A 13,106-nucleotide genomic window follows, 5' to 3' on the forward strand; every position below is an offset into this window, starting at 1 on the left:
AAAGTATACAAATGAAATTTTGAAGGAAAGATTCACAGAACTTTGTGACTAAGGTAGATGAATGGGTAAGAAGGAAAGCAGTGAGTCAAGATTTTGAGATTTGCTAACTGGGAAAGTAAAGAAAGAAAATTGGAGCTTTGTTGCCTCTTTCCATTCCTCCCAACCTCTATTGCTTACTAATTATGGTGAATCACTCTGGTAAAACTTATTTGCTTCATCTATAACATAGAAATAATACCATATCTGCTTAAAGACAGATTTTACAAGCTTATTTTTTTATGTCCCTTCTAAAATATCTTCTTTGTAATTGTAGCAACATTTGAGAAATGAATCACTGAATCACTAAATCAAGTGACAGTATAGGACTGGAAATGCAGGTTTGAGAGTAATCAGTATAGAGGCTGATGAGATAGATATGCCAATTAGGAGAAAAATCAGGGAACCAGCTATTGACTGAATCTTGAGGCATGTCCAAAATTAGAGGGTGGGAGGAAGAAGAGGATCCAGCAAAGAAATCAAAAGAGCAGAGAAAAGAAGACTTCTACAGATTCAAAGGAAACTTAATTATTGACACAGTTTAAGGTAAGTTGTTAAGGGTATAACTGGAAGAAAATCACCGAAAAGATAAATTTTTTTCTGTGATAAAGGACTTTATGTGGCAAGCTTTTCTAAAAAGTCTTTCCATTAGGTATAGACTATCAAAGTTAGTTATAAGAAATGCTTTTTGTTCAGTTGATAGTTCGACTAAATCTGCTGTTCACTTTTTAAAGTTTATTTGGCTCAAAATGGTTAGATATGAAGAGAACTAAAATTATGGACATGGTAGAAAACTTGAATTTAGGTTGAATCACAAATACTCCAGTTATCTGTGAAATACTTCTTCTGAATTATACATGTCATTCCCAAGTACCTCTTTTACATTATTTGTAAATTTTCTTTAAAACTCTAATGTTATTCTCATCTATTTTTTGCTTCTTCCACCCTTAACTTTGATACTTAGGTATGTTAGACTAAGAAAAGGAAATTTAAAATATATAATACTTAGCTTCTTTCAAGATTTGGCTCAAAAACTAGAAATATTTTCCCATTCCCCTGTTTTTAGGTCCCTCATATTGCTTTGTATTTATTTTCTACACGTTTTGTGCTTATTTACCTATGTGTGCATTTTCTCCCCAGAAGGATATTTTTATTTTTGTTTTTGCCTACATATCTCCAGAGTTGGCACATAGGAGGAAGCCTACTACATGTATAATAGAGATTTGAAAACTGACTGGCATTTTGACATTTTTAGTTCAGAAGGATAAGCATTCTTTTGCAGCCCTGAGAACAATTTTGTTTGTCAAGGTCTTTGAATCAGAAGGGGAACTTGAGTTTTGTTTGGAAGTTTTTAAAAGAAACAACACAAGCTGTTGTAGAGCAAAGAGAAAGAAGCAAGGAGACAGCATCCTTAGCCTTACCTCAAACTCAGTGTGCTGAGCTGGAAAGAATGATATGAGAACCTGAAAGGAGAGCTAAGCTATGGCAGAGACGGAAGAGGTTGAAGTGGGCCGTACTCAGTTCATTAAGACTGAAAGGAAGTTGTAGAAGATTTACTCCTTCCCCAGTTTAATTGAAGTGGGAGTTATATATAAATCTTTGTAATGTAAGAACACATCAATAAAACTTAAACTAAATAATGACCTCATCTGAAAATGCATGCATCATTTCGCTTCTCTAGTTTTGTTTTGTTTTGTTTTGTTTTAATTTTTTGTTTTTGTTTTTGTTAGGCAATGGGGTTAAGTGACTTGCCCAGGGTCACACAGCTAGTAAGTGTTATGTCTGAGGCTGGATTTGAATTCAGATCCTCCAGACTCCAAGGCCAGAGCTCTATCCACTGTGCCACCTAGCTGCCCCTATGCTTCTCTAGTTTTAAAAAATTAACAGAAATCTATTTCTCTCTCTCCCTACCCCAACCATTGGGAGAAACAAATATATTTTTTAATTAATTAATTTTTAGTTTTCAATATTCTCTTCCAAAAGATTTTGAGTTCTAAATTTTCTCCCTCCTCCTTTCGGCCCCCCCCCCCAAGATGTTGTGCAATCTGATGTAGGCTCTAGATATACAGTCATATTAAACTTATTTTCACATTAGTCATGTTGTAAAGAAGAATTAGAACCAATGGGAGGAACCATGAGAAAGAAGAAACAAACAAAAAAAGAGAGAGAGAGGGAGCAAATAGTATGTTTCGATCTGCATTCAGACTCCATAGTTCTTTTTCTGGATGTGGATAGCATTTTCCATCATGAGTCTTTTGGAGTTGTCTTAGATTGCTGAGAAAAGCTATATCTATCACAGTTAGTCATCACATAATGTTGCTGTTACTGTGTACAATGTTTTCCTGGTTCTGCTTACTTCACTCGGCATCAGTTCATGTAAGTATTTCCAGGGAAAACAAATTTCTTGTAAAAATATGCATAGTCAAACAAAACAGATTTCCTCAATGGCTGCATACAAAAATATGTCACATTCTGCACCCAAAATCAACCCCATCTCCTTAATGGATAGCATCATCAGCTCTCTGGATTCTTGGATGGACATTGTACTCATCCTAGCTCTTAAAGCTTTAAAAGTTTGTTTATACAATGTTGTTGTTAATTGCATAAATTGTTCTGGTTCTGTTCATTTTGTTTTTTATCAGATTACAAAAGTCTTCAAAATTGTTCATTGTTAAATTATTGATATAGTACAAATTGTTCTTCTAACTCTCCCCACCACACTCTGCATCAGTTCATATAAGTCTTTCCATGTCTTGGAAATCATCTGTTTCTTCATTTCTTATAGCAAATATTTCATCACATTCACATACCACCACTTTATTCAGCCGTTCCCCAAATGATGGACATCTCCTTAGTTTCTAGTCTTTTGCCACCACAAAAAGAAGTGATAGAAATATCTGTATGCATGAAGGACTTTTTCCTTTTTCTTGAATCTCTTCTGGGGTATAGGCCCAGCAGTGGTATAGCTAGAGAGAAGGGCATGCACTGTTTAGTAACTTTTTGTGTATAATTCCGAATTGCCAAATTGGCAGAAAAGGAATATGACAAATACTGGACTCAGCAGTTGACTCAGCAATACCTCTACTAGGCCTATGCCCCTAAAAAGAAAGAGCAGGAGGATTCATGTACAAAAAATATTGATAGCAGCTCTGAACAGTCCATTGATCAACTTTGATTCTAGGGGACTGATGATTATGCATGCTACCTACCTACTCATGAAAGGTGATATATTCAAGATATAGAATGAGACATTAATTTTTCGATATTGACAATGTGGGAATTTGTTTTGCTTGCCCCTCTATATATTTTAATGAGGGTATTGGTTTTCCTTTCTATTTTTTCAGTGGAAGGGAGAGAAAATTAATGTTTGTTTAATTGAAAAAATACAATTTTTTAAAAGTACCCTGAATGTTTTAAAAATTATGTTGCCTCACACATAGTTTTCTTATGTGTGTTTGTGCATATTCATATATGTGTGTGCATGTGTATACACACATCTATGTATCTGAAAATCATTGTGAGGCAACATAATTTTTAAAAATTATGTTGCCTCACTCATGGTTTTCTTACATACGTCTCCAAATCTAACTGTTGCTCTGAATTCATTTTCTTGAATGCTATTTTAACTCTGCCACATAGTACATTAGATTCTAAAGTGTTGAAGTCCAAGTTTATTTTCTCAAACATGAACACTAGGAACAGATTACTGTGGAAATTCCACCACTGTCCATAGTAAAAGGATCCACAAGGTACCAAGGGCAAGTTTGTAGTTTTGCCAATTCCATGGGACAGAGTGGACAAGTAATTTCATTGCCTAGTTAACAAACTTATAATAACGATCCTATGCATGTTTAGTTAATCTAGTCCTCAGATAGTGGGAGCAATCTGTCACTGGGATTGTACTCCAAGCCCTATAAATCTGGTAGAACCTGTTGAAGTTTATGTTGCACTAACATAGCCTTTAAGAATTCAGCATCAGCATTGAAGCTTTGGAGTAGAAAAGTTCACATGGCTCCAGAAGAACGGTTGTTTCTGGACAGAGAATATTCAAAACTTGAATCGATGCCTGTAATACAAAAAGCATTTATACTATTTTCAAACTGTTATAATATTGGCTGTGAATGTTTGTGTATCACAATTGAAGATCTAATTCCTTTGCTATGGATTCTTGAGCCTCTGAATTCCTTCACAAATCTGTTACTCATTGTTCCCTCTGGAGTGGTATTATCTGTGAATGAAGTGAATTTCTTATTGTGTGCCTGGCACATAGCAACTTAATAGATATTTGTTGACTTATTGTTTGAAGTAATTTTTTATGCCAATGGCTTTCATCATGTCCCCAAACCTAAATCTATAATCTTTGCACAATTGCCAAATCAGCTTTCTTTCTTGTTTGCTGTTTCTTTCAGTCTCTTATTCTCTAGTCATTCCTTCTCTTCTGTCTTCTAACATGCATAGGACTTTTCTATCTTAGAAGAAACCTTTTGGCCCTGTTATCCTATCTAATACATACCTACTTCTCTCCTTTTATTGCCTAACTTTAAAACTGCCTTGTTTTTTCTTACTATCTTATCCTCAGTCTATTGCTCCTGGTTACAACACTGGAAGAGAGCCCCGTTTCAATTTGTTATCTTTAAAAATATATAGATTATGCTTAGAGGACTATTTCATGAACTTATATCACTCAAACTCTGCCTAGAGATAGCATGGCATAGTAAATAGAGTGATGGACTTGCCGTGAAGAATACCTAGGTTCGGATCCCAACAAGTAAATCACTTAATCTCTCTGAGTCTCAGATTCCTATTAGGATAATATTATCTGTACCTCACAGAGTAGTTGTAAGGATCTAATGATAATAATATATGTAAAATTATTATTATTGTCCACTTCTCTTATTTTACAAATAAGAAAACAGAAGCTCAGAGAGATTAATTGATTTGCCTGGGCTCACTCGGAAACAGCTCTACGATTCAAACCTGGGTCTTCTGACTCCATACCCAGCACTCAGAACCCCTCACTATACCACACATCCTCCAGAATTCTGGTCCTCTGCCTAATGAGCTATACTAATTTATACTTGAGTTGAGGCAGTCACATTTGTTAGAAATAGAAGTTCCCTTCCTCCTCCTCCACCAGTAACTATTTTAGTAACTTTGTTTTCAGGTACTGTTTGGCACTGCTGATGGGCAAGTGATTGTTATGGACTGCCATGGCAGGATGTTGGCACATGTTCTCCTTCATGAGTCAGATGGAATCCTGAGCATGTCCTGGAACTATCCCAGTTTCCTGGTAGAAGATAGCAGTGAAAGTGACACAGATTCTGATGACTATTCCCCACCTCAAGGTAGAAGCTGACTCCTTTCATTTTTTATTATTATTTTTTAAAGTAAATACATACCTACTAATGATCACAACCTTAGAAGTATTCCAGAAGAGAAGACAAATGTATAGGGTTTCAGCTGACCTAGAAAAACTTCTAGAATCAAACCCTACAAAAAGTAGTCCCCAGATTTTTGTCCTTGATTTCTGATTTCTGTCTCTGACACAAATCCCTGGCCTAGTGGAATATTCTCCTTTAGAATATATTCCCCTGGCTATACAGTGAGGATTGTGAAATGATATCTGTGATATTATAAGGCTTAGCTGGTTAATAGGTGTAAAGAGGTCAATGAAAAAATTATCTATTAATGTAGTAAACAATGTGATGGATTAAACTCCCTTTTGATTTTAAGATAAGTAACTTAAATTTTATCAGAAAAGGATTAGTTTTGCTTATACTTAAGGTTTGTTCTATCACTACAACAACCTATCACATTACTATAGACAAGAGCTATTAGATTTATCAGTTCAAGAAGACCATCTAACTCTCCTCTACAATTACTATTGTAATAGGTTTTTGCCTAGAATATAGAATTTTACGTGTTGTTTTTTCCATATTAGATACTGACAGATGCTACAAACAGTAGACTAAACAATGGAGTACCTCTGAAAATAGGTCTTTGGTCTTTATTACCACTACTATTCTTTTTAAAAGGACAAATATCTAGGGAAATAAGAGTAGGTACACATTTTGAGAAGATTTGAACAAAGACATTCCAAAACTTCTCTTAAGTCAGCAGTAGGTCTTTCTACCTCCCTGCAGGTAGAGGTAGACACCGCATAGACCATCCGCTGTAGATAAATGCCTTGGGTATATCTCCTTCCTGGTCCCTCCTAAATTTTGAGGTACAAATTGGCTTCTGCCACTTCCTGTCTTTTCAAAATCCCTCATATTCAGTGTTCTTATGCTGCCTCTTTTTTATCTACTCATGGAAGAAAACATTGTCATAAATTCATTCTCAGACGTATTAAGATTTTAATGTATTATTCCTGTCTGAGGTGTCTGTGTTTAATAGAGAATTGTGGGGAGCAGTTGATGTGTTTTTGTGTATATCAGTAAACACTGGCGTTTTATTTTATGTAGGGGGAAAAAACAACACATAGCCGCCATTCTAAAAGTGCGTGCTGCTGTACTTCAAAGATATACACCTTTAAAAATCTTAGTCTATTGTACTCTTAAGGAATAATACTAAGGAATGAGTAGTAGTGTCCAATGTATCTGTGAGGAGGTTATTTTTGGATAGGTATCTTCTAGCACTTCTCTTATTATCTATCTCTTACTGAAATTAGAAAAAATATTACTAATATGCTTATGTGGTACTTCATCCTGGACATTGAGCACATTTCTTAAAAAGAATCCCTCTGAAGTAGGTAGAGGAAAGTATAGTATCATAGAATTTTGGAGCTGGTAGTGAAATTAAAAATAGTTAAATCCAACACTCTCATAATACACTTAAGAAAATGAAATACATAGAAGTTAAAATACTTGCCTACCATTAAGATAGTAATAGGACATTACCAGAATAGTGATTCTGGTCATGAAAATCACCAGATCCCATTTTCATGTTTCCTGTCCAGCGGTCTTTGTGATATACTACAATGCCATAGATGATTTCCATTTTATAGTTAGCTGAAAGACTTACACAGCGATGATTCATAATGATTTAATTTATGTTCACCAAATTGTAGAACAAGTTCAGTAAAAAAGAATTTGAGGCTGCTGCTCTTATTGAATTATTCAATTCATTCTCAAAAGCATTGAGGTATCTTAAAAGAAACTAAAATAAATAACAAATTCTTGGCATCGTGGCATAGTGCATTTAAGAGAATATAATATAACCAAAACATCTTTAAAATGCCACAAAGAAGAACAGTAATTGATACTTTGACAGAGTCCTGAATCATCTCTGAGTGGGTGAATTCCATGTAGGCCTTCTCATAGCTAGTTCACACTGAGTGTGGTCTGTTGGATCAAACTATATGAGTGTATCAGAAACTGTTAATGGTCATATCCTTGATTCACACAGCCATGTCGGAGGGCTTTAATGATTTTTCTAACCATATGAATAACAAAAAATCAGTATTTACATATCCTAGAATTAAACCTTTCTTCAAATCTGGTTATACTCCCCTGTGAGTATTTGAAACCATTTTACTCCCTCTGATAGCCATACATGGGGCATCACGATTTGTACAAGGCACCAATGGCTGGAATCCAACTGTAGCACTGTCTATAAGCTATGTGCCATATGTTGACAGTCATCAGAGGAGTAATGGCTGCATTTGTTGCTATAGGCTAATGTCCAGTAAATTATTTATTATTTTAAAGTTGTGAGACAACTTCTCTTATACAGAATGTTTGACTAAATGAAATTAAAATATTCGTCTTGGCACTCGTCTTTCTTGTATTAAGGGATTGAAGTATTCACTTTTTCATGTAATTGGAAACACAGATATTACATAGATAAATTAGCCTATTTAAGTTCTACACTAAAGGATGTTTTTGGGAAGACCTAAGTTATGTTGCAGATTCAACCTTTTTGAAATTCTCAGACCTTTCTGATGCCTAAGAATTCTCTTTATTTCTTGCAAGTCAAAATACATAATTTGAGAAATGAATATGAAAGTGAGAGAACTTCCAAAGTAATGAGGGTACTATATTTCACTTTGCATGTGGAAGGCTACAGCTACTTTGTGGTCATGGGATTGAAACAGCAATAGGTAGCACTTTAGTCAGAGCCTCCAGTGTGTATGGTGGTCAGCTTGTGTCTTGTGCTGGTACTCTTACTATGCCATCCTCATTCTCTGCTTTTCTTCCCTTTGGGGGACATTCCTAACAAGAGTAAAAAGTATCTCTTTATGGGAGAAACTATACATTATAGAACTATTGCTTGTTAATATGATGTTCTTGAATTTTCATAATGTCTAAGAGACCCTTTGAATAAATTCTTTGGATTTTGCTTACCCAGGTGCAATATCACTTTGATATGCCTCATGGGGCTTCTGAAATAGTTCTCTACATTTCATACCAAAAGGACTTAGATTGCTAGGGTCCTTGGGAGTGCCTGTGCCTAGGGTGATTGGGGAGACTATAAGACCTCTCTAGAAGTTTCGGTGTGGACTAGGAGATACCCAGTTCCAGACTCCTTCTTGTCTAGAAAAGCTTCTGAGAGTTGAATTGATTTTAGGGCCCTCAGAAAAAGAGCAGCTTCCCTCTCCCTAAGCAACCCTAACACATATCTCAGTACATCACTGCCTTTTCCCTAGCAGTTTAGTTTACAGTGAAAGGCAGTATGCACTTACACTAAATGGGGAGTGCCAAAATATATCGAACTCCTTGCCTTACATGAAAACATCCCAAGCCGAAGCCCATTCTGAGTTTCTGTGGATCTAGAGTAAAGTATAGCATTGTGAACCAGGATTTGTGTCATGTAATCATCACCTTTTGCTACTCTGCACTCTTCTTCCTGCAGATGGTCCAGCAGCATATCCCATACCGGTGCAGAACATCAAACCACTGCTTACTGTCAGCTTCACTTCGGGAGACATTAGCTTAATGAACAACTATGATGATTTGTCTCCTACTGTCATCCGCTCAGGGTTGAAAGGTACAGAAGAGTGAATCTGTCTCCATTATTGTCTTCCTCTCTAGCTTCCACACCCCACAAATCACATGCATGCTTACTTTCCTCAGTATGTCTTACATCCAGTATTTATTGATTCCTGTCATCTGGCACGACCTGTCTTGTTTTTAATGGAGTCTATTTTTAATAAAGATCATACCCCAATTAGGTCCCTTATTGATGAATCAGAAGCTGGTTTCGTTTTCAAAAAATGTTTCTAATTATCAGGCATTAGTTTCATTCATTCTTCCTCTCAGCCAATGCAAGAATATTAAACTATTCATCTCCTGAGTGTACTGCTCTTTCCCTGTACCTGGCTTACATTGTATTTGTACCATAAATTGACTGTGTCTCCTCCTGTCATTGCTTATAGCTACACACAGTAAAGAATATATGATTTTTAATGAATTACCTTGTAATTTTAAGATTCTGGTTGATGTCTTAAAGAAAAAACCAATCATGATATAATAAAGTAGCCTTGAAATATTTGTGGAAATTTTATTTTGTTTATCTATTGCCAGACTAATAGTGATGTGAAAGTAGTGGAGCCCTCACAAAAAATTATAAAATACTGTTGTTTCAAGAATAAATCAGTCACAAAAAACAGTTCAGCTAAAATTTTTTTTTTATTTTGAGATTTGTTACTACTGGCAATACTACCGCATGATCTTTGGAAGATAATTCCATCTGTTTAATGGGAAGGTGATACTACATGGTGCCAAAGGAGATTGGGGTGAAGGAATGTTAAAAATACTGTGTGCCTGACTTTCCTTCTGATCTTAGCCTTAAGTGTCCCTGGGAAATCAAGATCCAAATAAGGTTAGGATTGAGGCTGGAACAGTACACTGTCCCTTAGTTTTCAAAATTGACCATTGCCATTGGATTAGTTGACATGAATACTTGCTGTCATGTGGTTGTCTTCTTGACTCCCTACACTGATCAGTAATGATACTATTTATTACAAATAATACTGTCTGTCTTCTTTGGCAGAAACACATAATAACATCTTTCATCTATTTTTAAAAAGACCTCCATAAAATCTATTGATCAGTAAGCAGTTAATAAGCACTATGCTAAGTTCTTGGCATATAAAAATGAAAAAGAAATAAAGACTTATTTTAATACCCCTACTAGATATCTCATCCCAGCATTTTAAAATTCAGTTTTAGAGAATTCTTTATTAGATAATAATCTCTTAAAACCCAGGGATTACCTAATAAGCAGTTGTTTTTATAGTATCTCACAATGATCTGTATCCACTGAAGAGACTGATAAATATTTTTTTTTATCATGGTGGACCTATTATCTTTTTGATACACTCTATGATAAGTTAAGTGCTACATATTTTCTCTTCAGTGGAAAAGAATGGAAGTGGAGATGGTATACAGATGATCATCCCTGGTCAACTCATAGCATAGTATATTAAAGAATAATTTAAGTTTATGTTCTTTTCTTATAAATCATATTTTCAAACTTCTTAGTAATCACTAATAATCTTTATCTAACTCTTACCACAGTAGGTGGTACCTACATCGTAGGTAGTTGATCAGTGCCTGTTAAACTCAATTGATTTGAAGTTCTCCACAGAAATCCTAGCTCTGAACTTTGTCCAAGTTTGATGGTGCTGAATAGAAATTACTACTTATGTTTTATACTTGTATTTTCCCAGCATGCTTATATACTGTACCATATTTTGTTTATGATTTTACATACCTTACATCTATTATTTATTTTGTTTTTTGCTCTATTTTAAAATAAAGATTTTTTTCCAGTTCTGTTTTTTTTTCCCCATGCACTGGTACCTGTCCGACTTCATTAAACTTCATTTGAATTTTCATGGGTATGTGGAACTATACTAATTGTTTGAGTAAAGATGAAGAGAATTTTACTGAATATACCATCATTTCCCTTCAGGAAATTACAGTTCTAAGCTAGATGCCATTTAAGGATTAAGAAAGAAGATGATAGATAAATAACAATAATTGATATTTCTATAGGGTTTTTAAATTTGCAAAGTGCTTTACAACTACTTTCATATTTGAGACTATATTCATATTTCACAACACCCCTATGAGGTAGGTACTATAAATGTTATTCCCATTTTTCAGATGAAGAAACTGAATCTCTGATTAAGTGATTTGTCCATGATCACAGCTCATAAAAGTCAAAGGTAGGATTTAAACCCAGATCATCTAGTCTCTAAGTTTAGTATGGTAGCTATCATGCTACTCCAGCCTCTCATGTGGACAAGGGTACCTTGAGACATTTTTCCAGATAAATAACAAATATAAATTTCATATCAATCCTTGTTTCTGGATTTTTCCCAATTGTTCTGTTTATTAGTCAATTAGTAAACATTTATTAAGCACCTACTATGTACCAGGCACTGTGCTAAGCACTGAGTTACAAAGAAAGACAAAAGATATTTGTGTTACTAAAAATCATAGCTAGCCCCGAGACCCTCCATTTTTTTTCAGTCTAGTGTTAGCTGCATATTTAATAAACATTTTTGTATAAAGTTTTTATGAAAAATGTAAACATTTGGCCAAGGTCCAGACCTTTCAAAACATGGCTTATGTGACCACAGCTTAACATGAAATTGTTAATAGCTGTACTTTTATTTTATTTTTTTATTTTTAGCTTCAAACTCATTTTCTCTAACAAATAGTTATAGGGACCATATTTTGCCTTGTTTATTGATGAGTGCATATGAATTAGAATTTCCACACGTAAAAATTGGCAGCTTTTATATAGTTTAAGATGTTAGAGAGTTGCCTTGGAAACAAAGAGATCGATGATTTGCCTGTGGTCAGACAGCCATTATGTGTCAGAGTTGGGTCCTGAACCTAAGTCCTCCTGGTTTTGAGCCAGCTCTCTATCCAGTACTCCGTGCTACCGCTTGGAGGTCAGAACTGCTTTTTAATATTTTTCTTCCTGGGAGGGTGCAGATGTATGGATTCATACTAATTTAACTCACAAGCTCACAAAGACTATTTTGTATGGCAGAAAACCCAACGATTTATAAAGACAGCAAGAGCTGACAGACACAGGTCTTACCATGTCCAATGCTGGCCCCTGTCTATTATGCCATTGGTTTGCATAGCTCATTCTTATAGGGCACTAATTAATGACTTCTTCTAAATGCATCTCTAAAAGGTTATTCCATAACCTCTACAATCCAGTATGTATTAGGCTATTTTTTTTAAGGCAATTGGGGTTAAGTGACTTGCCCAGGGTCACATAGCTAGTAAGTGTCAAGTGTTTGGTCTGAGGCCAGATTTGAACTCAGGTCCTCCTGACTTCAGGGCCAGTGCTCTATCCACTGCACCACCTAGCTGCCCCTATTATACTATTTTCTAATGATTCTCAAGGTCATGTTGAATCAGAATAAAAATTTTAGCATATGTGTGTATATACATAATATGTTCATAGAAGAGTAAAGAAATAAGGAAAAAAAGAATTTGTTTAAAACAAAATGCTCATGTGGCAATCTAATTGTTGATAATTTGATTTTATGTTTAACTTCCTTTGATCTTAACATTTAGAAAAATTGTTATTTTGAGGAGACAGAACAGTGGGAAAAGTGATTTACAAGATAGAACCTGGGTAGTTATTTAATCTACTAGAAATACATAACAGATTCAGCTGAGTCTCTATCTAGAAATATTATGGAGCCCCTTTACTATGCTGCTACTGAAAGAATCACAATGATCTAGGCTAGTTGTATTATATCAGATTTTTGCCTTTGATAGTTATTTTTCAGAGGGTATAATTTAACATGTGGGATCTCCAAATTGACTTAAAGAGATGTTTTGCACAGGAGTCTAATGTAGTGAAAATTATCTAGAGTGCATACTTTTGGTGAAATTGTGATCTTTCTCCCTCCATCTTCCCTCTCTCTCTCTCCCTTCATCTCCTATTTTTCCCCTTCCCCCTTCTCTTCTTCTCCCCTTTGATCCTTCTCTTCTTTCTCCCTCCCTCCATCCGTTGTTTCCACCATAGATTCTCCATTTTTAAAAATACTTAAGAAGTTTATAACTCTTTTCTGTATATAAGTTCAGGGTGAA

At 35.1% G+C, this 13,106-nt stretch overlaps 1 protein-coding gene across 4 annotated transcripts in view; it reads left to right on the forward strand.

Moving 5' to 3' along the window:
• Positions 1 to 13,106, forward strand: part of LOC114031496 (tubby-related protein 4) — a 266,210-nt gene that overhangs the window by 197,830 nt on the left and 55,274 nt on the right. For all 4 annotated transcript variants that reach the window (XM_027846592.1, XM_027846594.1, XM_027846593.1 and 1 more), the window contains 2 exons: positions 5,201 to 5,381; positions 8,890 to 9,024. In XM_027846592.1, the coding sequence (XP_027702393.1) occupies positions 5,201 to 5,381; positions 8,890 to 9,024 (316 nt within the window). The remainder of the gene's footprint in view (positions 1 to 5,200; positions 5,382 to 8,889; positions 9,025 to 13,106) is intronic.

Source organism: Vombatus ursinus, unplaced genomic scaffold (assembly GCF_900497805.2).
Source record: "Vombatus ursinus unplaced genomic scaffold, bare-nosed wombat genome assembly UNPS02015175.1, whole genome shotgun sequence".
NCBI lineage: Eukaryota > Metazoa > Chordata > Mammalia > Diprotodontia > Vombatidae > Vombatus > Vombatus ursinus.